The sequence below is a fragment of the Caloenas nicobarica genome, chromosome 4 (assembly GCF_036013445.1).
Source record: "Caloenas nicobarica isolate bCalNic1 chromosome 4, bCalNic1.hap1, whole genome shotgun sequence".
NCBI classification, from domain to species: Eukaryota; Metazoa; Chordata; class Aves; order Columbiformes; family Columbidae; genus Caloenas; species Caloenas nicobarica.
The window spans coordinates 6,585,218-6,612,894 of record NC_088248.1 but is presented as its reverse complement, the minus strand read 5'-3'; the positions used below and the strand labels follow the sequence as shown (position 1 = coordinate 6,612,894).

Here is a 27,677-nt window from a genome sequence, read left to right as displayed (position 1 = left end):
AAGAGGAAATGGCTTCAAGTTGCACCAGGGGAAGTTTCGATTGGATATTAGTAAAAATTCTTCATGAAAAGGGTTGTCAGGCATTGGAACAGGCTGCCCATGGAAGTGGTGGAGTCACCATCCCTGGAGGTGTTTAAAAAGTGTTTAGACGAGGTTCTTAGGGACATGGTTTAGTGCTGGAGTTTGGTTAGTTTATGGTTGGACTCAATGATTCTGAGAGTCTCTTCCAGCCAAAATGATTCTCTGATTCTATAAATTCTTAATTACTGCTCTTGCTGGAAGTCAGGTGTTCTGTTTCTTACCTGCTCATGAATACTGTGACAATACCTGCTGGGTACGAAGATGCAAAGTCTGTTTTATTCAGTGTCTAAAACTGTTCAAAACTGGGCAGTGTAGTGGGAAGCATGATATCTTGTTGAAAATCACATTTCTAGTACTCTTTTTGTGATCTCTGGATCAGCCTATGGAGCAGGGGGAAATAATGCCAGTGACACTGAGCAGCTCTTGCTTCTTGGGCCAGTGCAGACTTCAGACGTGCTTCACATAACTCCTGCTGTGAGAGAGCTCTGGACTGTGGTTTAATAGAACTACAGAAAATGAGCAAGGGCAAATGTACATTCCAGTTTTCATGGGCTTCTGATGCAAACAAATGTGCAGGCTATAGGCTTTCCAAACATGCTCGGTCTTTACTTAGATAGTGAAATGTGAGAACGCAAATCATTCAGAAAACTCTTTTTCATCATGATCTTTGGGAGCTGGGGAGAAGAAAAATAGTTCAGGAAAGCAGTTTCTTCTTATACTGGGCTCTTCAGCAGCTCTCTTTACCTGGGCCTGGTGGAAACGCATCCCTGTGTGCTTGTATGTAGAGAAAGCATATCTTAGGGGATAAAGGGAAAATGAGGAATTTAATGCCACCTACTGATTTCTGAAGACCTTTGAAGCACTGTACTCCTTACTCTTGTCTAGGGATGCAAAGGCTCTTTCTGATACCTGGTGTTCGGTTGATCCTTGCATTGAATTTGGCCAGAATTCAAATGTGATAGTGCCTCTTGCCCTGGAAGCACAGTTCTTAAAAACTTGTTCTTTTAGGGTGACAACTATTTATTACTGTCAACAAGGGCAAGGTCTCTTAAGCTTGCATGCTAAATTAGTTTGAACTGGTGTTCATCAGATGGCAGTTTAGCTATGGAAAATGAAGATAATTCTGCATGAGTCTCTTCAGTCTGTCTGATCTGCTCTGTATTGTTCTTGGCATTCCTGATACCAGAAAAGGAGGTCTCAAAGTAGAGGAGTTTCAGCTTTCAACATTCATGGGATAGGGGAATGCACACGGTACAAGTCTCTGTTAGCTGTTTTGCAGTCTCTGCTTGTAGTTCTAAAGCAGACGCTGTGGTGTTTCTGTATGAACTGTTCTCAGTACTGCAGCCATTTCTTGCAGTGTGTTAGACCTTCCCAGATCTCAATTAAATTTAGCTTTGCAGCCACTGTTGATTTTGATTTAGCAGATACTTTTTGGCTGTTTGAAGACTAGAGAGAAGTTACTTTGAGGGAGAAACTATGCTGAAAGAAACCATATTCAGCTTCAGTCTCAAAATTATTACCAGCTTGCAATCTGAACCTCTGCTTTGTCTTAAGCATTGCAAACACTCAGAAGCCACTCCTGCCCAAGTAAATCTTTGTGAAAGGTATGAAGAGTTTCACATCTCTGTCTGGAAGAGTGGATGTTCCCACTGTGGTTACAGTCAAAACTGTCAGAGGCTGATTATTGAATATGGTCTTCCATATCTAGCGGGAAGAAGGTTTGAAGAGGTCATAGTTCTCTATTCAAGACAAATGTGACATGTTGCTTCCCTGCTGTAGTGAAAGGGTTTCTAATCTGCTTGTCACTGTATGTCTTTCATAGAGTAGTCACGTCATCTCATTCAGAGCACCCAGGTGTTCTTGAATACGAAGTTTTATTTCAAATGTTGGCCTTGGTTAAGGAATCTGTCCAAGCATGTAGAGATTATAGTCCTCTAACTAGCAGACACCCACAAGAGCATTTGAAAAAAAATACAAAGAAACAAGACAGCTTTTGTTTTGTTGCATCCTGTGGGTTGCACAGTGCTGGAGTGCCCTTGTGGACTTGAGTTGAATCGCTTTTATCAGGAAAAAACTTCTGATAAATTAAATAGTTAGGCGAGATATAAGGGGTCATCAGAGTGGTCGTGCCATCTGAATAGGTGATCTGATAGATGGCCTTGTGCTTGGAAGTGTTCAAAACTGGTGTCAGAGTTGTGTTATGATAAAGTTGGTATGTTTCATAAGAAAGGGAAAGCTGTCATCATTTCCAATGCAGTACAGGTGCAAACTGTGTACTTTGTATTGTGTGTATTACCTACAGCCTCTGTAACCTTCTTTGGTCACGTTAGACATTTTCTTGGTATATATAACCTGGGCTGTAGTGTGCCCATTATGTATGTTCAGGGTTTTGTGTGTTCCAAATTTTAGATGATCAGTGAAGCTTTCATCCTGATGCTTGAACTTGACCAGCCTTTTTCTATGGATGTGTCCAATAGCTGCAAGCCTTGCTTTGTGTGCTTGTAGATTAACAAATACTGAGAACAGTAGTAAACTTCACTCAGTGGTCCAGTTAGAATCTACTGGAGTAGAGTTGGTTTACTGAGAAAGTTGTGTCAGTGATTTCGTCAAGCTTAACTTCAACTAAATGGTTCATTAAACTTGAGAAAGTCAGTGTTTTGTTTTCATTCATGTCATGATTGTATACTGAGTAGTTTTGCAGGTGTATTTGTCCTGTAATTAGTTTATCAGAGAATACACCTGACATCACCTCTGGAGCGCCTGTGCGTAAAAACTTACATAGTATTCGTGATTCCCTTTTCACTGTAACATGAGGGAAATACACTATGAAGAGGCTGCAGGCACTTTGCATTTATGCTGGGCCCTACATTCCTTTTTTTGCTACGTGGCATGTTAATTTATATTGGGAAAGTTCCATTGACTTCTTATTTAGATACAGTATATTTGATCTCCAGATGTTGCGAGCATCTGGTTTGTTGTTTTCTTTGGGAAATACCTTATAGCAAGCGTTACATTGGGAATGCTTGTAATGTGAGTACTCATTTTATAAGCAAGCCCCTCTCCATTTATTTCTTAGTGTATTTCATGACAGTACTTATTTTCCTTCTCTCTTTTTTTCCTTTTTTATTTTTTCCTTTTAAAAAACATCATCCTTTGTTCACACTGTTGTTAGACTGCAGATCATCTGTTTTGTTCTCATTAGTCCTCAGGTGCATGCTGCCATGTTTAGTTGATGGCTGATGAGAATCCCTGCAAGATTGCAAATGAGCAGACAGAAAAGAAATGGAAATGATAAATGCTTTTTCTTCTGTGTAGTGAGCTCAGAGCTTCTCTGTGAGACGCTCAACAGCCCCCAAATGCTGCCTCTAATGCTTTCAGATTTTTAGGCATTCTGCTATAAAAATGATTCAAGTAATTGTAAGCTTTAGCATATCTCTTCTCCCAGTCACGCAAGGGTGATGGTGAATGGCAGTCAGGCCTTAAAAAGTGGTGATGTTTGTCATTTTATGAAATTGTACTGAGTTTCTGTTCCTCTCCTATCCCTCCAGTTTTGTCGCTTTCCTTGCTCTGCAAAGGTTACTCCACTTCTGCTTCAAGTTAGCTGAACCTTAGGAGTTGAGCATTAAGTGTTGCAACCTTTAGGCAAATCGTGCCTGTTCAAAACCCTCCCCTCAAGTGCACCATCTAAGGAGCTTGGAAAGACTGGGAAAGGAAATAGTTGAACAAGAAAGGGAAAGTTAGGTAAGGAGGAATTGTTTCTGAGAAGTGTGTATGGGAGTCCAGAAGGACAGGTTGTAAAAATAGTGTCAGAAATGTGCATACTTTTTTTTCTTCCTGTGATATGTAGGATTATAGTAACAAACCCTGATAAAAATGAAGTTATCCTCTATAAGAATCTGTACAGCCAGAGCTAGTGGTTATTTTTAGCTGTCGCTCTCAGTGGAGACAGTGCTGACTCAGAGTTTACCTGGGCACAACGGTCTATATTTTCCTTGCTTTTATCAGCACTTGCATATGAATAAGTTGGAGTGTATTTGTATATCTTTTTATCTTTCTGTGGTTTTCTTATTTCAAAAACCAGAAACTGGTTCTGTTCTCTGTGTGAAAAAGAGGTGCTTTTGCTTGTCTCAGCAAAACGATATCACGATACATGAAAAATGATGTTCAACTGAAATGGAATGCAATCAGTTGCCAAGCAGTGTTAAAGAAAACACTCCAATTAAGCAAACACTTATTTCCATCTTATATGAGTTCCCATGTAATGTACTTCATATGTAGTTCTTAGGAAATAAAGGACATAATTTAGACATATTGTTTGTCCCTTCTGATGTAATTTTCTGCTGATTTTCATATTCAGTTTTAGGAATTAGGAAATTCACTACTTCTCTGTGTTGGTCAAATGGATTTTTCTTTTCCCATCACTTCTTCAAGGTATAGTAGAACATAAGTACAAGTGTCTGTCTTGCATTCACATTAACCCAAAGTCAGACAAGCTGTATAACACCATGAGTTGAAAGTCCTTCTGGGCTCTGTCAGGTCACTTCCCCTAGCATATGGATTCTTTCCCTTTTTCTGAATCTAGGAGACATTTTCCTCCTCTCTTCTTGCACAATTCAGGAGGCTATTCTGAAGGAACCATCAGCAGAGTTGGTGTGAGACTGGCCTATAGGAACTGCTCCATCTGCCCTGGTGTAGTGTCTGCATTAGACACTTGCGGGGTTGGATTAAATCTGGACTGCAGCAAGCAGCGATGTCATACTAAGGCAGTTAAATGGTAAACTTTCCAAAGCAATAGTTTTTGTTTTGAGAGAGAGATTTTTTTTCTTTTTCTGTCACTGGAAGGTATGTCAAAGGCCTGTTGAAACAGTCTCACCATTGCTTGAGGGGGTAGAATTGCTCACTTGGGGGTTTGGTGAGGTGGAATTTTTTGCTTTACTGATTCAAAATAAAGATAAAAATATCAATCACCAGATGCATTCACCATCCAAAATTAACCAGTGGATGGCCTATGCAGATGGTAATTAATGTGTGGAGACAGGTGGTATCTGACACTTGCACTTCTGTTTGCAGCTGAGGCAGGGACAGTTTTGCAGCAAGCGATGGGGGAGAACATCCAAGTGGTCAAAAGAAATAAGTGATTGGTCTGGGAAAATAAGAGCGATGGAAAAATTCTTGGATGATATTTAGGCAAGGAGGGAAACGTATAGGAAAGCGGAGGAAAAAACCCTAGAAAAACAGAGGAATATACTACTCTCTGTCTGTCAATCTATCTAGTATGTGCTCTCCTTTCCACACCAGTGAATCCTGTGTCATTACTGTGAAAATGCGATTGCCCTATAAATAAAACTTTTTATTTTTAAATGTAAGCACTCCATACAGTTATTAATCTCCTTTAAATGCTGGTGGCAGTTTAGCATTAGAGAGTGCTTTCAAGGAATTTTTTGCATACAAATTAACCTGTCCAGCTGTCACATTTAAGACTCTTGACAATTCACATTTGACTGATACCACAAATTATGAAGGCCTGGTCTTGGAGCTGAGTTAAATCCAAGTGATTTTTTTGGTAGTTGTTTTTGGGAGCAGCATTGTATTAATTTCAGTCCTGTTGTTGTCCAGCCCTGAGAGTTGCTTTGGTGAAGACCTGGAATAACTTTTGACCAGTTAAAACTCAAACCCAAGATTTACAGGCTACTGAAGCCATTATATTAGATGTGGTAAGGAAAATGTACAGTGGCATCTAAACAACAAAAATACAAGATTGTGGTGGAGGGGAAGAGACGGTGTATAACTCCAGGAGTAGTTTGTGAGTTTTCTGCTTGCAGCTAGCAGTCAGAACATTTCTTTGACGTGCTTGGCAGTTCCCTAAGAGTTTCTTGTCAGCCGTGGCTTTCATGCTGTGCATTTTTTTTTCCATGTGTTACTCAGATGGACATGCAGGCTTTATTTGGCTCACTCCCTGCCCTTCCCGTACCTGCTGCTGCATGCATGTTGCTTTGTTCTGTCTGCTTCCTTAGTGTTGACATCTCTGTTTCAATTATTCTTATATCCATAAGGTGTACTTTATGAAACTGATCCGAAGCACTTCCCCCTCCCCCTTTTTTTTTTCTTGTTTTATTTGTTTATGACCTGATGGGGAAGAGTGATTCCATCTGACGTGCCACTGATTGCAGTATGCACACAGTACTTATGGATGGTGAATTTAATTTAAAGTTACTGGGAATTTGCTGTCAGGATTATACATGGCTTGTGATCTCATGGGAGAAACGCTGAGTGACAGTTGTGATTTTTCCTTTGCTTTCTTGTGTTCCGCGTTCCAGGTTTGTTTTGGAGGAGATGATCGTAGAACCATTGGAATTACTTTAATCAGATTGTGGCATTGACCCTGGCAATGGTGTTTATTTGTTGCAGCTGCAGGGTATATACAAGGAGCAAAAATACAAATATTTAAGAGTCCACTGGAGCCTTAATTACAGTGTAGTTAAAGAATCAGTCCAAGTCTTCAGTTCATTCAACTTTGTATTTTTTTCCTGTAAACTTCTGTAAAAACATAATTTGTCTTTCCTGAACTGTTGTGGTTTTTAATCCCAATGCAAGTTTTCTTTGCCTATGAAGAGATGTCTCAGACAATGTGGTATTTTGGGGTTATTGTAGTAATCTAGGAGAAAATAGGTTGTAGACATTGCTGGGTGATTTGTTCAGATTATCCATTTCGATTAATACTCTGCTCCTTGGTAGTGCTTAACTCTTGGCAGCTTCAGAAGAAGAAACCTCATGGCAGTGACATAGAGTTTTTCTCTTTGAAAAATGTCGCTTTAACCTCCTCTGTAAAAAGGGCGTAATTCACTTTTTTTTTCTTCTAAAAGCATGAAAGCTCACGTTTTAGGTTTATTCCCACCTTCTTCTTAAAATAACTTTCACTTTGTTTCTGTTAGGAAGAAGACTAATGCAAACAGGAGGTGTCTGTGCCCACGTCCTTCCTCTGCCATCAACTGTGGCTTCATTTTGCCTCACTTCAGCCAGATTTGACTGAGAATCAGAACTGTCAGTGGTTGTTGCATTTAAAAAAATGAATGAGGCAAAAGTGGAGGGCCTGAAAAAATCAGTCTTAAGGGGAAAAAACTGAAACATTGTCCTTTCCGGTGCTTGAGGGAAGCTAACTCTGTTCTATAGAAACATCCAGTCCTCTTTGAGGAGTAGACTGAACCACTGCCTTGTGGCAAACCATTCCATGGCCTTTCTGAATATTTTGTGAAGGCTAATATTGATACAGGAACGAAAAACATCATAGAGATTTCCACTGCGTGTAGTTGTTCATATTTTCAAAGATGTGTGGTGGGGAAAGGATGAACCAAGGAGGTTGAGTATTGTTGTATAGAAGTAAGTGAATTGTACTTAAGGTAAAAGCAACTGGAACAGAGAGATGTGATGTATGTTGCTGCTGAATGCACAGGAGAGAATTTGTCTTATTGTAAAATACTAATTGCCAAGCAGATTTTATTTTCAGTTCTGTCTTTTGTTTGTTTGTTTTAGGTCCTGCTTAATATGATTGTAGAAGTGCCTCGTTGGACGAATGCAAAAATGGAGGTAATTAAGAAAACTACCTTGATTATATAGGTATTTATGAAAGTTCCGACAATGCAGTGGCTTCCAGTAGTCAAAGTTCAATCAGAGTGTGGATTTCTCTTCACACATGAAATTTACCTGTTAAAAAATTAATGTGAAGTTGTGCATACAGACACTTTCCTCACGGTTATAAGGTGTTGAGGTTCTAATTTAGTTTCTCTTCTGCAGGTGGGCACTGCTTCTTGACAGCCCTCTGACTGCAGAGTGCAGCACACCTGCAGCAGAGTCCCAGAGCACTGGCTTGTAGGACATTGACCAACATTAGGTTTACTCTTGCTTGTTCATACAACATTGCACTCAGAACTTAATTCCTCTCATTTCTGCTGTATAGTGTGCTGACAAATCCTGACAAATGGAGTTTCAAATGAAAAAGCATTTCCTTGTGACAAAAAATACCTGGGGACCTCACTGATTGGAAGTATCTACTCCTGCAGGGAGATATTTTAAAAGTAGAGCCTAGTGAGTTGTTCCTCTGCAGTTACGATATTGAAGCTGGGTAATGCTTCATCTGTAGCTTTCATGAAGCAACAGATCTCACCAGGATATGTCTGATCTTACTGAACAGTTGTATTAATTTTAGGCATGCTTCCTGGGTACTTTTAAGGAAGTTTTTGCAGTTGAGCTGGTAAGTATTTTAATTATTAAAAATAACACCAAAGAACCTCCCCCGGCCTGTTAGTTTAGAATTTTGTTTTCTCCATTCCATTATGCTGGAAAATCATTTGAACTGTTTACCAGCACAGTTGTTATTCTTCAAGCAGGGTTACCTTGGATATTTACCTTGTATTTTAAGATGATGATTTTTTTGTGGAAGCTGTGTTCTGTTTTGCAGAGTTTCCCTCTGACAACAGTATTTGAACTCTTTGTGTAAAGGACAGATTGCTCTCCATCCTCTCGGCGCATTACGTCAAGCATAGGAAAGTTTGCTGTCCTGTTAGGTTCAGAAGTCAGTGGGTTTAGACTTTCCTGGCTTGATAGAGGAGATCAGATGTAGTTCTCTAATCTATAACTTTTAAAATACTTGAAATTTCCTGAATTAATCATTACAGCAGTTGTCTTGCCTCCTGTTGTGTCCTGGAAGTCCTTCAGTCCAGACTGTGGTAAGATGCTAATACCAGGTTTTCTCAGCATCTCTGCTGAGATTCCCTGTAGGAAATTAAACCTTGCCTTAGGATGAATGTTTCCCACAGTTGCACCTCCAGTGCCAGATCTTCTGCTCATCAGTTGTTTATATTTGTTGTTCTTCCCTTGATTTTACTGAAGGTGGTTTTTATGAGACTTTTGTCTGCTGTTGTCATTTACTCATCTTCGTCTTGGTTTACATCAAGAAAAAGCATTGCTGAGCTCCATTTCTGTTGAAGTCCCAGGTGGCATATTTGAGGTCTTCACTGTTAAATTATGACCAGAAACAGGTAGAATCAAGTGTGAAACCAGAAACATGTGAACCTCTGTCTCAGCTCTTGGGGAGGGTTTATGCAGTAGGAGAGCAATGAACAGAGGATGAGAAGACGAAACATTTTCCCTGTTGCTGTCAAAGGCCCCGTTGTCAGCAGAAATTGTGCCACCTATTTGTATGTCTGTTGAACTTTTACTATAAAGTGCAAGAGCTTCTAACTTAAGTTCCTTTCAATATTTATGTTTGACCATGACAACCTCCTTATAAATTTATGACTTTCTTTTCTAGATTCATTTTTTCCTTGCATACTTCACATTATTTAAAACCTTAATAAGCTGCTTTTTGAACGTGACCCTTGAGATTTAGAGTGAGGCCATCATACTTTTAATACTTCTCAAACAACAAGCGCATGTTCCCAGATGGATCTTTCTAACTGGTTGGGTACAGAATGAATTGCTTTCTGTTTTACCATTCTCTCTTGGTCTCTTTCTTTTTCATGATCTGCTTAGATTGCCACTGAGGAGCCGTTGAATCCCATTAAACAAGATATAAAGAAAGGCAAGCTTCGATATGTGGCAAATATCTTTCCTCACAAGGGTTATATATGGAATTATGGTGCCCTCCCACAGGTAACGTTTTTGTTATAATGGTGCAAGTTTTCTGTCTTCTGTGTAAATTGCCTTGTAAATCTTGGGTACCGCCTGAATGCAAATCAGTTGCAAGAGAGATATTTCTCTTTGATACATTTGTAAATTAGGATTTTTTTTTTGTGTTGAGTTTTATTGTGTCCGTAAATTTTGATCAGAATTTGGGTGTGGGTGTAAATACGTGCTGTGTTTCAGGAAAGAGTTAAATGATCAAGAAATCTTGACTCTTTAGTCTGCATCTCTGTACTGTATTGACAGAACTAAGCTGTCATGGCCTGCCATTCAAGACTACTTTGTTAAGTAGCAGTTTTCTGCTTAAACAAGGCATTTTTTAAAAAAAAAGAATTTAGGATTTTCATGTATTGCAGCATAAATTTTAATTGGGATTTCTTAATATCTTTAACAGAGGAACACAAGGGCTGGTTTTTTTTAGATTAAACCTCAACTGCCTTAGTTAACTTTTCTCTGAACTGAGACTTTACTGATTGTGACATTCAAAATTTTGAGCCTTGAAAAAGCTCAACTAATGGCTGAAACTTTAAAGTGTAACGGAAGGTTTTAAACTGTTTTCATTTCTGTGAGTAACACATTGAACTTTAATTAGTAATGAAGAACACGATAGACCTTGAAAAGAGTAATTTATTTTCTTTACACTGAACTGCATGAGCAAGGAAAGTTTACTTCTGAAAATTTGCTGATGTATTTGATCCCTGAAGAGGAGATACCAGGCAGGTGCTGGAGTATAGCAATGAAGTTCTTATTCAGTCAGCAGTCTCAGTAGACAAAGTTTCCGAGTACGTATAGTTGGGAATCAGCAATTCCATCTAATGTTTTGAAGTTCATATGCGCCTTAGTGCAAAACCAAAATTAAACATTGGAATATTTTCCTGCACAAAGTGCATTATCTTGGACTGATGACACTTTCCCCAGAGAGAAATGTTCAGCTCCCCTTGTTACATTGTGAGTCAGGGCTGGAGATAATTGTAATTTTTATTTTCTGTAGTGATTTTAAAATACCGGTTGGATTATTATACCTCCAGTTGTTGAAGTCTAGGTGATCCTGCAGATTCGTACCAGCAGATGTAACAAACAAAATCCAATTCAGTGTCTCCATTATCCCAAGAGGACTTTTTGTCAGAATCAGCAGTTGCCAGAAGTTCAACCCTAGTATATGGCTTAAAGATATGTATTTGTGGCTGCTGTTTTATGCTGTGGAACAGAGAAGAAAAAAAAATGGCAGTAGGACTGTCATTATTGCAGGAGTTGCTGTGCTGTCCAGAGAACAGTACCATACCTAGTGAGCTTTCCTTCTGACCTACAAATGGATGGGCGTAGCCTTAAACAAAAAGTGCTTTGGGAGAGTATTAGAAAAATAAGTTTTAAGTTGAAATTTTCTCTTGACTCCACTTCAGCAATTTTTGGTAATGATTCTGCTACCTAAGCACCTGAGCATTTGCTTTTCAGCATTTTGCCTTTTAGTATCAGTCAAGTTCTCAAGAACAAGATTGAGGTGGAGGTTTGACCATGGACAACAGGAGTTGACAATATAGGTCCTTGTAAAAAAACAAAAAACAAAAAACAAACCCAAAAACACACACACAAAAACAAACAAACAAACCGTTTTCTAACACCTTTTCAACAAAATTTCTTTGGACTCAAAATTGTTACCAGGAAAATTTCTCAACTCATAATGAGTTACTTATTACTAACGTGTAAGAGACAAAACAAGTACTGGTCTAGTAATTAAGTTAGTATAACTTGGCTATGATTTGTTGCTTGTATGGAGCTCAGAATGGGGATTTGAACTTGCCTCCTGGAGAAGCTTCTTTGATTTTAAACTGTTGGCTGTTCTTGGGAATGTACACATCTCAAAATACTGAGAAATATTTCATACCTCAGTGTCAATCCATTGGCTGTTTGTTTGTTTTTTCTTTTCCCATTGAGCAAGCTTGTTCTCAGAAAGCTGATGTTTTTATTTGTGTTTTAATAATTTAAGTTAGACAAATTGTAATTGCAGATCAGCTGGTAAATGATGATTCTTTCTCATTTGACAGACCTGGGAAGATCCAAACCATACAGACGATATTACGGGATGTTGTGGAGATAATGATCCTATTGATGTTTGTGAAATAGGTTCAAAGGTTTGTCTTTATCAGGATTAATTTAATTTATCAAGGCTAATTTAATAATCTGGTAACAACTCTTGAAAGAGAAGGGCAAATGGAAAACAAGAAAAGATGGTAATCGTCTTGGGGAATGACAAATGTTTGAATAGAGGATCTGGGGAGGGAACAGGAAAGGAAATGGTGGATTTTTGAAAAGGAGAGAAAAAGCAAGACTGGCTAAAGCCTGTGTACTACATAAAAGGGAAAATAAGAGAACACCGCCCTGTTAGCAGTACTGGAGCTAGGAGTAGGTTTCTGAAATATGAGGAAGTATGGCTGCATCGTGCACATAAAACTACAAGGTCAGATCCACTAAGGAGGTAGGCTTGAGTTTTCTCATGGGTGCAAACAGAAGTAGATCCCTCTTCTCTAGAGGAGAATACATGAGCCTGTTGCAGAGTTACGAGATCCAGAGTGTGTGAATGAAAAAGAGGTGCAGCACACATCATTAGTAGGCATAGCAGAAAGGTTTAGTTCACTGAAATAAAATTCTGTGTATCTGGAGGCAGCAAAGAATGCAGCAGTCCTCCATGGTATCACAGAAAGATAGGGTTATGAAACAGATGAGTTTGGAAGAGAGATCTCTTGGGATATTTTAGGTAAGGGGAAATTTAATTGGTGACCTCAGTGAAGGTGTCTTTATTTGAGGAAAGGAGCCTAAAGCTGAATTTCAAGGGATCCAGAAACAGTTATAAAGGAAGTATTAGCTGGTTCCCAAGAAAATACAAAAAAGAATTGTGCTGATATTTCTGGGGAAGGGATGTGTGTTTGTATGTGTATATTGGAGTCTAGAGGAGGGAACAGCAAGAGAGAGATTAAGATCAAGAGTTGAGAGAGTAGAGAGTCAAGAGGCAGGAAGGATTTAAAAAATGAGTATGAGATACTTTTGACTTGTAGTTTGGGTTGAAGATCAAGAAGGTGTGGGGGAAGGAGGGTAGAAGAGAATGAAAAATTTTCTAGCTTGTGTTGCCTCCTTAAATAAATGCTGACTGGAGAACTGAGGGTTGGAGAATAGCAATGGTGGGAGAAAGACTAGTAATGTTAAATAGATTTGTATTGAGTTTACAGGTGTATCTTATGATTCTGTTAGCTGTTGGTCAAAAACATAGTAAAACTATTTTGTCTTTACAGTAAAAGAGAACTTCTATGTAGTATTTTCCAAATATTTGTGAGATTATGTTCTGTTTCAGATTCGTTCTTCTGGTGAGATTGTTCAGGTGAAGGTCTTGGGTGTTTTAGCCCTTGTTGATGAAGGAGAGACCGATTGGAAGATAATTGCTATCAGTGTGGATGACCCAGAGGCGCAGAAAATCCATGGCAAGTGTTTTTATCTTAATGCAAGTTATGTCAGCAACTTGCACAGTAGAATGGTACCTGAGTTTAGGCTACCCAGGACAAGAAGAGGCAGGTAGTGGTAAGGCAGGACTTTTTTGTTGTTTAAATCAGGTGTTTCCTTCAAGGAAGGCATATGTGCTTTGACATTAAGCTTTTCAAAAGGTTCACTTGGGTTTTCAAGAGGACCTGTCATGCAGAAAGTCTTTTGACTTCTGAAACACAACTGCCTCAGTGACCTCTTAAAATCACAGGCTTATCTCCTGTGTAATAGCGCATATTTACCCGCCAAAGATTATGTAGCACACTGCTATTTTACTTGTTGAAAGTGTTTGTTCCTTTTATATTTGCAGGCATTGTGTTACATTCTGAAAAGGGCTGTACATTTCCATAGTTTTGTCACTTATAACTGGGTTATGCTCAGGGTTTATTGCCTAATATGAATGATTAGGCCTCACCTTTTAGCTTGAAAATTCACAAAGTAAACTGCTAATGCAGCTCACCCTAATGTCAGCCTTGATGATGACTAGCTATGCAGGAAAAAATATCCTGTCCAGACTTGTCCTCCATGCTTCTGGTATCCAAATGGAATTGAAGTACTAGAATGTCTCTGTCTGAATAGTATGTGAGGTGTAATTCTGCTTGTAGACTGTTTGTTGAGAAGATGGTACAGACGTGTTGAGTCCGCAGAGAGTTAGGTTTTTCAGCACGAGTAAAGTGCAGCTTTTTTTACAGGTTTGTCTAAAACTTAATGATTGTTATGAGAACAAAACCCATATATACCATCAGGTACGTACGACCAGAGCCTGCTGTTTGTTGGTAGGGAGCACCAAGTTACAGAGTGGCCTTTCTGTAGGAATAGGGCTATCCAGTAGCTTTTTAAGGAATTGTGTTTCTCGGCCATTGAGGCTTTTTCCTGGTTTCTGAATGTAAAGTAAGTGTATCACTGGACTGGCCCTTCATTCTGAGTTTTCTTGCAGATGGCTTTCACATGGAAAATACTTGGCTTGTGGGGAAAGAAGGGGAGAAGAGGAAATGAGGAAAAAGAAACTCTTGGGTTGATGCTGATTGAAATCATTGGGCAGATGAATTACTGCATAGTGTTTATGAATCTCTAACTACTTTGACAGTTAGAGATTAAGAAGTTCAGCTTAAGGAAATAGTAAGTAATAGTCTGCTGTTAATGTTAGTATCGATTTAAACCTTTCTATAATGTGCAGTGATATACAAAATGAGTGTCAGTAGTTAAAAACCAAGTAATTAGCACTTTATTTCTATACACTGTTCTGTTTAACCTTACCTTTTTTCTGTAGCAATTTCTGAGAGTTTAATCAGAGAAGTGGATGAGAGAATTAAAAACAAGTCCACTAAGTAGGGATAAAACTGGGATAGTTTATGCCACTGAGTTAAATAGCTCTATTTGAAAGCCCTCTGGGGTTTTTGGTTTTGTTTGTTTGATGTTTTGTTTTTGTGGGGGTGGGTGGTTGTGTTTTGATTTGGTTTCTTCTGGTTTGTTTTTTTTTTGGTAATGACTGTTACAACTTTTGGGAGGGTAGCAAGACTTTTAGTCTTTTTTAAAAAAGGAAAAAAGCCCTGCACACCCTTGCCTGTAGTTGATTCCTGTGTGTGTCTTATCAGAGAATAGGTGCAAAACTTCAGGAAGAGAACTGTCCTGAGGTTCAGAGAAGTGTGGAAATATTTATCCAGTTTAGTATGTTTTCCCTTTGGGATTGGAGTTGCAGTCCAGGATTTACAAAAGGGAAGAAAAAGGAAGAAGAAAAAACAAACAAACAAACAAAAACCATCTGCTTTCGCAAAACATAACTAGCTTGCAGTGTTTAACAGCAATCCTTCTTCAGTCTGAAAACAAACAAATCTGTTGGAGTAGGCAGTACAATATGTCCTTTTATACTTGTTTTTCCCCCTTCCCCAAAATGTTAATTATTTCAGCATAAAGGGATAGCAGCTACAGATAAAACTGGTATTTCCCTCGATAATTGACATGCTGCTGTGTTATGGTGGTGGCCTCCTAGGGAAAGATGAGGTGAAGTGTTGCCTTCTAAGTCTGTCCAGCCATTTTTGTATCATTTCCTAAACATTTCGAATTGGACTGAGAATCATCATATTTGCTTTCAGCTCAGTGTGTGCACAGCCCCCAGTGAACATTTGGAAAAGATAATTCCGAGACAGCAGAGTGGTGATTACTTGCAAACCCCATCCTGAGCCCACGCAGTATGTTAACTCCTCTTGATGCTCTAAGCACACCCCAGGTACTCTGTATATTCTTCTTCTGGGATTGTGATCATTCTCATAAGTGCAATTGATTTTTCTGAGACTTCACAGAACTTAAAACTGAGCAGTCCCAATTTCTGAACAGTTCTCATTGTTTATTCATAGCACTTCACTGTACTGTGTCCTGCAGGCATTTATTGATAAATACTGGTTTAAATTGGAAACCCTGCCTAGAACCCTCTCTTTCACACAGAGCAATGAGAAACTCCAGTTTATAGTGACAATATCCAGGAATGATAAGCAATGCTTAGCACCTATTCAAGTGGGAACTGTGTCATCAATGGGAATAGCAGGGGTTTAGTGTCTTTTTGGACTGACTTTGGAAGATAATCTGTTTGAAATTATAGCACTTAATACTGGTGGGCATGGGGACAATCCCACTCCAAATAGAAGCTGTATGTCAGACGCAGGTATCTAACTGGACACCTTCAGATTTACCTATTTCAGTAAGATCTGTCTTTGTGGCTACCTGAAAACCACTGTGTTGCCTTTCTACTCAGGCAGTTGCTAGGGCAGATGGCCATTAGCGGGCCAGCAAAGCAACTTCAGACCAAGCAAGTCTGGAAAACAGCCTAAAAGTTTCCTCTACACCAAAATGCTGAATCTTGGTGGTATATTAACAATAGACCTGTCCGCTTTGTTGTTGTTGTTCCTTTTTGTTTGCTTTTTTGTAAAAAAACTGGCCAGGAGAAGCAGCAAATTTTTGGAGTGGAAAGGCTGCATGTCTGTCTCAAAACTTGGATTGTATTAAAAACATTGGAATACACATATGTATCTGATGTGCTTGACAAGGTTAGGCTCAGAAAGCATGAGCGATATTTTTGTGCTGTAATTTGGTTTAAATGTATATGGCATCTTCATGTTGGACAAGAGGTTTTGAAAATCTCTGGCAGTTGAATCAGGAAGCATGTTTGAAGCAGCTTATGGAAAGTCTGACTCTCAAAAGGTCATCTTACCTTCCCTTAGCAAATTGGAGAAATCATGGATACTTGATGGTGTTTTGGAGGTGATTTACTGGCCTGGAATCTTAGCAGCCTTTTTTTGCTGTTGCTCACTGGAAAGATGCCTGGGTATATTCAACAGCAGCTGGTGATTTCCACTGGCTTTGTTGCATGACCATTTGCTGGCACTGGTAGAGTTAACTGTGGTGTGTTGCCATGCTTCTTTTCCAATGTACAACTCAAGATTGGCTTTTTAAGTGATCAAACCCTACATGGCAAAACCAAAGCATATTGCATGCTTTCTACCATATATTGTTATAGACCCTTATATGTGAGTGTATTTATATGCAGAGCAGCAGCAGAGGCCCTGAAAACCTTTATTGTGGATTTGTGTAAGCATTCAATATAAAGAAATTAATTATCTGTACCAAGGCTCCCCTCCTACCCCCTCACACCATGCTGCACAAAATACACTAAATGCCTTTATATGGAATGTAGCTGCTGCTTCCTGTAAATGTTTATAAGATGTTATTAAAAACATATGTCCTCTCTTCCCACAGACCTTGTTTAGAAAGCTTGCTGCAAGCATGTTGTTTTAGCTTTGCTTGCAAGAAGCAGCATCTGTTGTACTAAAAATGGTAGTTTTGTAGAAATGCCTTTGTTGCTCTCTTTTGTAAGCCAGATAGAACTGGGATCTGCGTTTGCATTGGCTCACTCCTTTGACAGAGAGCTAGCAGCAGTTGTTTGTGCCAACCTCTAGAGATTTTCAGTGATTAGCCGTCTCTCTTTAATCCTTGGTGCTTTAGTGCCCAGAAAAATGGGACCTGTGGTCGTATGTAGACAGTGTAAGGAAATTACTGCCTGGAGCCCAGTGGGTACATGCTGATAATGTAGCTGCAGGAGCCCGACCTTTCTGCTCTGTCGCTCTGAGCAGGGCTTGCTTGCGGAGATGAAACTGTGTTGGGCCAGGTACATGCTTGCTACTCCTGTCCTTGCTCAGCCCCTTTTGACACCAGTGTGAGTACATAGCTCTAAGGGACGGTAAGCAGTCAGGGTCAGAAAAAAGTGTCTTAACAGTGTCTGCTGCGGAAAAGACAGCTAAGTGTTTTCTTTTTTAGTCATAATATGCAGCTAGCTTCTATAGATATTAGTGCAGTAAATCACTGTGCTGCTTATTGTGATACTTTATTTTACCTTTCTTTGCTTAACTCTTCAGTCGTCTTAGTATATTTTTCTCCTTCTCGCCCTGATATCCCAAAGATGCTGGTTTGGATTTCAGAGTGGAGGGCAAGCTGTCTTTCAAGCTTTTCTATGGTGCCTTTTAATGAACTGAAGAGGTAGCTGTTGAGTGATGTGAGAGCTGCTGTTTTCCTTGTATTTTGTGCTAAATGCTGACTCCACAGCAACTGGATCTTTTTTTTTTTTTTTTAAATTGCTCTGTTTCCCATTTTCCTGCTGCTTGTGACCAAATCCCATTGTAATACAGATGTTTTGGTTGCATTTTTTTTTCCAACCATTTAAGCTTCATTTGGTGCCCAGTAGCTGTCCTTCATACTAAAGAATAGTGAAGTGAAGCATGGAGATGGTGAATAACTTGCAAAGAACCAAGGAAATGAAAGCAACCCCTTAAGTTCTCAAAACCAGAGCATACTTTAGGGACCATAAAGTACTGTAGCCTGATTCTCTGGAGTAATTTTTACCTAGGCAAGGTATGTTCCAGTAGAGAGTGTGAAATTCAGAGAGATGATTCTGTCTGTGAAGATGGTCATTCCTATCTTAAGGAGGTAAGGAAAGCCAGCCCCAAAGCCTATTCTAATATTTGATTTCTTTAAAGAAATATAAACAAAGTCTATCGATAGGAAACACAGATGGGGAAGGGCCCAAGCATCAGTCAGTAGACAGCAAAGCACTTTTGATGAACAGTTTTTATGGGAATAGGAGGCAAATAACCAAGTAGGAGGAATGGAGAAGTAGAGTGAGGAGAGAAGATTTTTGGAACAGGAACCAGAAAAAAGGAGCAGTGGTCTGAGAAAGTATGCTTGAATTTAAGCAGTGTCTGGAGATGGAGACCTGGAGTTCATGTGCTGCTGGGAAGCAGGGAGATTGCTTCAGCAGCCTGGTTTGCTTTACACACTCGAGGAGATACCGTCTTTTAAACAAGTACTAGAAATAGTGAGTTCAAACCTCACAAGAGGACGAGATGACAGGGGCTCAAGATGGGAGGAGGGATGTTCCCTTGCTTGTAGAGAACAGGATGATACACTGGAGCCCTGAAACTGATTCGAATTGGAGTTGCATTTTTATTAGTGTCCAGATGAAGCATTCTGCCTCCAGCCAAGACCCCACCCTTTCTTAAATCATTCCTTCTTGGTTGATCTCACCCCGCACCCCAGTGAAAGGCTTCTCGTACTCTTAAACCTGTATTCCAGCTGGAAGACTTGCCTCTAGCGCAGCCTTATGTGCCCTTGCTTTTTTTCTGGGATTCTGTCAACGAAGCTCCCTAATCTTCTACAGGCAGATGGCCAGCAGCCAAGTTCAAAATGTGTTTTATTCCAAGTCCATAAACACGTAGCCCCATTAAGTGCATGCAGAAGCAAAAATTTACGTAGGGTTCTTCAAAGTTTTATGTTCTATTCTTTGGGTAGTACGTGATCCAGTGGAATTTGGGAGCGGCATCTATCAGATGCCTGTGAACACTCAGCGTATCTTCTCACACAGATTTGGTCTCACAGTTCAGTCCGCATGTCATCTCTCTTGGTGGTCTGCAGATAATTGTATGGTCTGTAGCACAAGGCTTTTTCCCTTCTCTTACTGTTCTCTTTAGAAATACTCGAATGTCTTTGTTCAGGGTCATAACCTAGATTTTACAAAGACATTTAGGCACTTGAAGATGGAAAGCACATGACTAGGTGTCAATTCTGTGGACTAAGCAACTCTGCAAATCTGCTTTATAGGCCTGGATAGACAGTATAGTATCCATCAGGAATCGCTGCCAACTAGGAGAGGTCGATGAGTGAGACTTATCTATGGGAGAGGAGAGTGAAGTAGCCAAGCAGTATGGAGAGAGAGAGCGCAAGAGACAGGATGAGATGCCAGGGAATCAGGACAGGAGAAATGAGCTAGTGACTTGCAAAACACTAGAGAAGGAGAATAACACCATGGAAGGTGGCCTGGGCAGAGTGAGGTTATGAAATAGCTGGAAGACTGCATGCAAAACACAGCAAAAAAAAAAAAAAGCTCTTGTTTTCATCAGAGGTGTCTGTAGGAGGGAAATAGATGGAAAGAGAAGCATCACACCAGCTACAAAAAGTACTTGGCTTCCAGAAAGGACAAAATCCTTTATTGTGTCAAAATCAATTAAAATTGTATTGAAGGCGCATCCATGTAAACATATTGCCAGGAGTTAATTTGCCAAGGGGCTAATAGGACCACCTCATTGCAAGTGACAGGAGTGATGGTGGTCTCACAGGACACCTGGTAAAATGTAACATGCACATCAGAAGTAAATGTTTCAGATCATGAACTGCATATTTGCTATAGCAGTATAGCCCTTGAGCAAAATTTGTGTATGACTGTGTGTTCTCTCTGTACCCACTGGGGCAGTGTTCATCGCTGCCTCCCAAGGGTGTCCTGTAAACGGCGTGCATTCCTCTTTGTGTCCTGTTCTGTCTTGGCGTAGTAGGATTACAGAGGTAAAGGTAGAATTGGCTTATCACTGTGAGTATGCAGATATCACGGGGTTATCAGTAGAGTTAGTGTTTAGTGCCCCTGGCACATGTCTGTCTTGCATCTAAAGGGTTGAATTTGGAAGTAATATGAATGAAGGGATGCCTTTACTTAACTTTGAGAAGTCAAGTCTGTATTTTATTTTGAGGTGCTGGTTTTAAAATCCGTGTGTTAAAATTGTTATTACTAGCTATTCTTTCATTATCAAAAAATGCCTGTAGTCCCTGCAGTTGCTCAGGAAAAATACCTCACTTAATAATATTAAGTATTGCAAGAGGTACCTACTGAGATGAAAGCTTATAAATGTGGAGTTTTCTTCCTCTCCTGTCGCAAGTGTGGTCCTTTTATTCATTGTCCCTTTGGGTCTTAATTAATGAAGAGTGAGAAGCAACTGGTTTACCTTTTTTAGCGTGGTTGGGAAATCATAAGATATCAACTATGGGCAACTAATGTAATAAAGTGAAGTTCCCCAATGACTTTGAAAGTGCTCAGTGAAATCAAATTGCTTGCAGATCCTTGACGAGACTTTAAAAAATGAATGTTACAAAAATTGTGAGTAAAAAATCACTGGTCCTTTTATCTCTGTTTGTTTGTTTTTTAACCTACAGATATTGATGATGTCAAGAAGCACAAACCAGGTTACCTTGAGGCTACGGTTGACTGGTTCCGGTTATATAAAGTCCCTGATGGTAAACCGGAAAATCAATTCGCTTTTAATGGAGAATTTAAAGACAAGGTAATGATAATCCAAAATGAAACATGTACTTTCTGTCATATGGATTTGTAAAGGAGGATGTTGAAAAAGAAGAATTTTTATATGAGAGATATTTGAATACAATTTATTAGCCTAGCAACAAATGTTTGCTGTCTTCCTTTTCATTCAGGCAAAAATTCATAGGTTACTACAGGAAGTCTGCAAAAAAACCCCATTCAGTCCTAATCCTGATGAGGCCTACGTGTGCATCTATATGTTCGTAGGTGGTTTTTTTTTTTTTTCCAAAGCATTTTCATTCTCTGTCAGAGGAATGAACAGATTGTCTTTTCAGGTATTTTTTCAGTCTTGATTAATTTTCCTGACCTTTTTTTAGGGCTCTGCAGTTTCAGGCAGACAGTAGGATGCAGATTTTTTCGTATCTGGTGTTTGCTCAGGGTATACTTTTTCCCGGTAATTCTGTGTAAAAGCATGTGAGCTGTTTTTGGCTTGAAGGCTGAAAAAATGGGATTTCAAACCATCTACAGTAAAAATGGCCAGTGTTTGAAAGGAGAGTGGACCTGGGAATAGACCTTGCTGAAGAAAATAGCTGGATTTTTCCAGAGGAAATCGAGTGTGATTTGAGTTGAAGTGCTTTGTATTGCACACTCTCTGTAGACTACTTTTGGCGAAGAATCACAGGTTCCTAATGAGCAATGTCCATGTGTCAGCTAGCTCAGGCTTTGCAGTGTGCTGTCGAAGTTATAAAATGCCTTCTAACCAGCACAGACAACTTTACATGTTTTGTCTGGTTAGAGATGCCCTGACTTCCTTCTGCACTAAAACTGTCTTTTAAATCCATCAAATGTAGAGCTGTTAAGGCTTGATAACCTGATCTCTCTCCTGTTCTCCCAGGAACTGCTCTTAGAGATTTTTTCCTGCTCTGTAAAGCCAAGTATTGCTCTGTACCGACAGTTTAACAGGGTGTATCCCTGTCAGGCCATTGGAGTTTGGGCTTGAGACACTAAATGCCCCGAGGTAGCTGCTTTGGACCCCTTGAATGATTCTCAGCATTTCTAGAGACCCAGGATGTGGGGAGGCGGCTGTGGCTCCGCTCCAGCAGCTCTGGTGGAGTTCACAATGTTCCAGTGGCATTTTGCCAAGTCACTCCTTGTTAGGAAATGTGAAAGTTCTGTTGGCAGCTTTTTGCAAACCAGCCTAGATATCATCATCTGGACACTGAGGGATTATTTTACTTTATTTTTTTGAGGCTTTTTCATACCCCCCCCAATATTACTTTTGTTTTTGAACAAACTGTTAAGTAGCTGACATGTTACACTGTTGCAAATGCTTAAGGGTATGGTTGGGCAATTAATGAAGTAAATGCAAATTTTGCCACTAGAAGGGAAACCTGAACTCTGACCCTGATGTGCATGTGTAACAGAGGAGTCACAGTTCACACGCTTTGTCCCACTTAAGGCCTGGTACAGTTTTCTACAGCTGTAGGTGTCTGCTTAGCATGTAGTGCTGATTTAATTTTTTTGTGCAGCCTTTGTATTTCTGGCTGCAGACTGAGGGAAAGTCCTGAATGTGCTGCCGGTATATTTGACAGATAGTGAAGTTTGTTTCTTTTCATAAAAACGGTGTTACAGTTTCCAGAAATCTAATGAGGCCTCAAAGGAGGCCACTTAAAGAAACAGTATGTTTTAATAAACCGGTTCTGTGGCCTTTTTTCTGCATAATAACATTTTAAATCGTAAAACTTTTCCTTAATGTAAACTAGGATTTTGCTCTTGAAATTATTAAATCCACCCATGAATACTGGAAGGCTTTGCTTCATAAAAAAGCTGATGGAGGTACCATTGAGTGGTAAGTATCCAGTCATGTCTTCTCCCCTTTGCATTTTGCTAGTACTGGAGGTATTTAACATGTGGCAGTCGTGCATGAAACACTTAGATTTTCTTAGTTTGAGATGACAGGAATACTAATGATGTTGATTGATAGTTAATTTTTGCCTGATGCTCTCCAAGGGCTGTAGATTGCCATTAGCTATACCAGAGGGTAAAGGCTGTGGGGGAAGCTGTGCTCAGATAGTCACTGTCATCTTCTACTTTATTGGCAAAATGTGACTTTCTCTCTCTTGAGAGACTGAGCAACTTAGCAGTTGTACAGATTGATAGTTCTACTTTAGCATGGCAAGAATACTGTAGGATAATATTCAAATGTTGTTCTTGGTCATATCAGAGGCACTTTGAACTTCATATTGACAAAATTTAAAAAATAACTAAAATTGCAGTCTTGCCTTGAGGAATTGAGCTTTTCACTGGGTACTGTGTAGGACCTTAAACTCATGACGAAACTCACTTTTGGTGTGAAAGGACATACATTCATAGGGAACATTTCTGCAAAGTATTTGGTTTCAGAGTTTAGAGTGCTCTCTGGAAACAGTACAGGTATCTGCTGCTTGATGTAGGAGCAGAATTTCGACCTGTTTTTTCCTCCTCCTTACTAGATACTGCAGGCAGGTTACTGCAAACCAGGGGTGACCTGCCACACAATCAGACCATCCTTCAAGGCACAAGGGACAGGGGGATATTCACCCCACCCGTGCTGGCCATCTGGGTGTTCTTCAGCTCCCTCAGGAAGGGCCAGTTTGTCTGACTTTTGCGGGGGGGATTTAGTTTCTTAGCTGTGGTCTGCTGAACTGTATCCAAGTTAGCTGCCAGAAGCACGGAGTGTGAGCACTGCTTGCATTGATATAGAACATGTAGCCTAAAAACACCATCAAAAGAAACAAACAACACCCCTCCACACCCCCGTTCCCTTCCAGCATTACTGGTTAGTTCTTTTTCTGACTTCGTTTCTTGCAGATACACATTTCTGAGCTCTATGTGCGAAGATATTTTTTCCGTAGATGCTTAATTACGTGTGTCTCTTTTGCCCTGATTCATAAAACATGTTTTTAATTTTATTTTTTAGCACAAATGTTTTGGTGAGTGGCAGCCCATTTTGTTGCAGTGAGGAGGATGCCCGATCAATTGTGCAGAAGGTAAGGATAATATTTACTTATTTTCTGCCTCTTTTTTTAAAAAGTGATTAATAGGAAGATTCGGAGCTCCAAAACTCAAAGTAGCTAAACTGAAACGGTCCTTAAACAAAAATTTAAGGCATAAAGTAGAAAGAAGAGCACAAAGTTTACGGGGAAATGTAAGCATTATAATAATAACCTTTTATTGCAGTGGCCCAGTTGTGCTTTCTGGCAGGTTCATTACTGTTCTGGTGGGGTGGTTTTTTTATTTTTGGTTTTTTCCTCCCGCTGCAGTGCTGTTTCTTCTGATCTTGAATGGCAAGATGAACTGCTGTTTGTGTCTAGCCTTCTGTCTCCCCTGTTGCCATGAGTTACCACCCAGTGTTAGAACTCATTGACTTAGCTGACTGTAGTCCCTAATCACTAAAGGGATCCTTTGTTTGTCTACTTGCATAATTAAATGCATTGCTGTAAGAGAGGGGGACGCTTTTTTGAATGTTTCTTAAAGAATGCCTGTCATATTCTGATAATTAACATAAAATCAAAACATGCAGGTTTCCTGTTCAGGCGAGAAGAATGTCCTGCAGGTCTAAAGCTTTCATGTGCAAATGCTAGTGAAGGAGAATTTCTTCCATTTTAAAATATGCTAGTTTGGATGCTGGAAATTAAGCAAAGTTACTAGGAATTGCGAAAAGCACCCCTAAGTATCACTTAAAAAAAATACATATATGACATGATTGAGCCTGTGCGCATGACCACATGAACGTGGCAGGTACTTTGCACATGTGGCTGGCTGCCTGGGCAGCCAGTGTTTTGTGCTGGTAGTCACAGTAATTATGCAAGTCCGGGTGTCAAAGGAGATGCCATCGGCTGTCTGTGCAGTTAATATTCCAACAGCACTTCCTAATAAGAATGTGCCGTCCTGGGTGGTATTTTGTCACAAGCAAATAAGACTGTCAGTTGCAAAGAAAATTTGGTTTAAATCGTAAAGTAGTGTCAAACCTAACTGTTTTTCCTGTTCAGGTCTCTTGCTTTCAGCAGTTCTTTAAATAAATACCTTTATGGTTGCACTTGGAAATGTTCATTAATGGGACTGTATGTTTTAAATGAAAGAAAAACTTGTTTTGGAATTCAAGTATGTTTTTAGACATGTCAGTCACAGCTACAAGTAAATATTTACCTCCTCTATACTTTCAAATTTACAATAACTTTTAATGAGTGTTTAAATGCAACTAAAATTTCAAGTTCAAACATATTTACAGGCTGACAAACCTGCAAATGAATATTTCCTTCTGTGTTCTGTGCTGTTTGAAGCATGTAAATAATTACCTGTTTAAATCAGCAGTATCTGTATCTATTTTCTCTCTTGATAACAGATCTAAAATTTTCCTCTTTTTTGGGGGCGTGGTTAGTAAAACCAATTCATAAAGTAGGTACCTTGTATCAAACTTAGTCTTTCTTATTGTGTGTGCATTTCTATCAAAAATTGTCACTTCCTGGCTTTTTTGTGCCTCACTTTATTTTCTTTTAGTACTGTTTTTGTGAAGTTGTTATCACAGACTCCTTTCTATCTTACTGTTTCAGTTCAGTCTAAGTATCTTGTGACTTGTAGGCTACTGTTTCTTGGTACTTTTCAGACAGGGAAAAGATGCAATACTCTTTTAAATACTGTTCATACAATTTCCAGTCTACAATAATGAAAAAAAGGTAAAATGCTCTTCACATACGATTGGTGGACAGTCAAATTCTAAATATAAGCAGGGAGACTGACTTGCACATTTTAAGCAGGTATCTTTTTGTCTGGTACACTACGCCACCCACTTTGGTTGTCAGGCATTCATCTCTTTCAAGCTGAAGTGAAAGTACGTGAGTGTTGGCTGCAGAATTTTAATGGCTGTGGTAATTTTAAATGAAAGCTGCCACTGTCTGGGTTTGAGGTTTTTGTTTGTGTTGTTTGGTGGGTTTTTTTAAACTAAAAGCAGATACATTTTCTTCTCATTTACGTCCATCTATTAACTTCTGAATAAAAAAAGAAGAATGAAAGCTGAGGTGGAGATTTGGTTTGCAAATACAGTGAGAAACATATTTCAGCTACTGCAAAATTTCTGAGCTGCTTATACAATGAGAGCTGGTTCCCTACAATTCTGTTTCCTGGGTCAGGCTCCAATTATCGAACTTTTGAGTCAGCAGTAATTAATCAGGTATATTGAGTTCTCAAAAAACCAAAATGCAACAGTCAGTATTATTATGAACCCATTTTTATGATGAGAGAAATATAACTATGAACCAAAAGGAAAGCAAACAAATTCTTACCAAATGCTTACCAAATTGTGCACTAATCAGAATTTCATATAGATTTTGATTGGGTAGTTCCCAAGATAATCCTGTTGATTTCAGTAGGATTTATTGTGCTGTTATTGTCTTGTCATTATTTTACAGATGTGGGACTAGAATGACTCATCTCTGGGGAGTTTCCACTCCACTGAGTTGGGTTTTACACACTGGGCATGTGTACCGTCATCTGTATTGGTGGCAAACCAGGAATGATTCTATAGCTGGTGAAGTTGCCATGTCCAGTCAATCTCTATCTATGGGAGAACACACTGAACATTTGAACCAGCCAAAATTACTCCAGCCCCCTCCAACTACAAACCCAGCTGAGTTTTAACACCAGGTGGTGAAAATTTCTGGTGTTCTCTAGCCTCTGAAAATTGTTTCATCTCTTTCTCAGGTCCAGCGTTAGTATATGTTGAAAACTAAACCCAAGGGGGATAGAGCTTTGTAGCTAAATGTCTTACTGCTGAGATGGACAGTTTATTTCAGGCTTTTAAGTGTTGCCATCTGTTAGACTGCCCAGGACAGCCAAACCTTTAACATCAGTCTTGAGAATTACTTGCTCTGTGAAGAAGCTGCTGAGGACTTTGCAAGTTGGAAAATCTCCAGGACAATCTATATGTAGTTACTAGAGCAGCGTTTCTCAGACTTATCACATCATAGTTCACTTATAATACTGAAAAGTGAACTAGGAAAGCTTTGCTAGATGAGTTCTTTTTTGATAAAATGCAGAACAATGTCTTACAGAGGAAAGTTGTCTCTGAAGGTCCTTTCCAACCCAAACTATTCTATGATTTTAAGACCCAGATTACGATTGTTCTGTTGGCACATCCTTTCAGACCAGTCGCATAACTCCTGTGCAGGTGATTATCCTGGGTGAAGTGGGAAAAAGAACTCTCTTTCCCTTCCCTCAGACTCTGTGACCTGCTCTTCGGTGGCTGGAGCCCTTTACCCGCTCGGAGGCAGGCGGGCTTGTGAGGGATTTTCACACCAGCGCTGCGCTGAGCTGGCCGTGTGTCTGCTGGGTCAGCTTGTCTGCTTGCACGGTACCGCAAAGGCTTCAGCAATGTCTTCACGTGCAGGAACTTCCACCTGTTGGTATGGAAGACATGGGTGGCCACTGCGTGGCTTTGTTCTCCTGGAGCTTCAAACAGCTGCAAAATGTGCCTTTGACGGTTCTTTTTTGCATGGTTCACCTGAGTGGTTACTCCTGGGGTTTTCTGCTTGGGTAGGCGTAGTTGGGGTGGGCTAGTGTCATGGCAGAGGCCAACATCCACATGGTTTTTTGCACTTGATTTGTGTGGGCAGGCGAGCGTGGAGGGATTCCCCATGCTTGAGGTGCTCTCAGCTACTTTTCCATCAGTTATGTCAGCTGGAAAACTTGTCTGTTTATGAGGAGCTGACAGAAGTGTGGTGGAGGA

General features: G+C 39.7%; 1 protein-coding gene across 1 annotated transcript in view; it reads left to right on the top strand.

Annotated features, from left to right (window-relative positions):
- PPA2 (inorganic pyrophosphatase 2) overlaps positions 1-27,677 on the top strand; it is a 34,569-nt gene that overhangs the window by 4,935 nt on the left and 1,957 nt on the right. Inside the window, exons 4-10 of the mRNA XM_065634195.1 lie at positions 7,612-7,665; positions 9,610-9,729; positions 11,802-11,888; positions 13,103-13,229; positions 20,812-20,939; positions 22,678-22,763; positions 23,874-23,943. Coding sequence (XP_065490267.1) covers positions 7,612-7,665; positions 9,610-9,729; positions 11,802-11,888; positions 13,103-13,229; positions 20,812-20,939; positions 22,678-22,763; positions 23,874-23,943 — 672 coding nt within the window. The remainder of the gene's footprint in view (positions 1-7,611; positions 7,666-9,609; positions 9,730-11,801; positions 11,889-13,102; positions 13,230-20,811; positions 20,940-22,677; positions 22,764-23,873; positions 23,944-27,677) is intronic.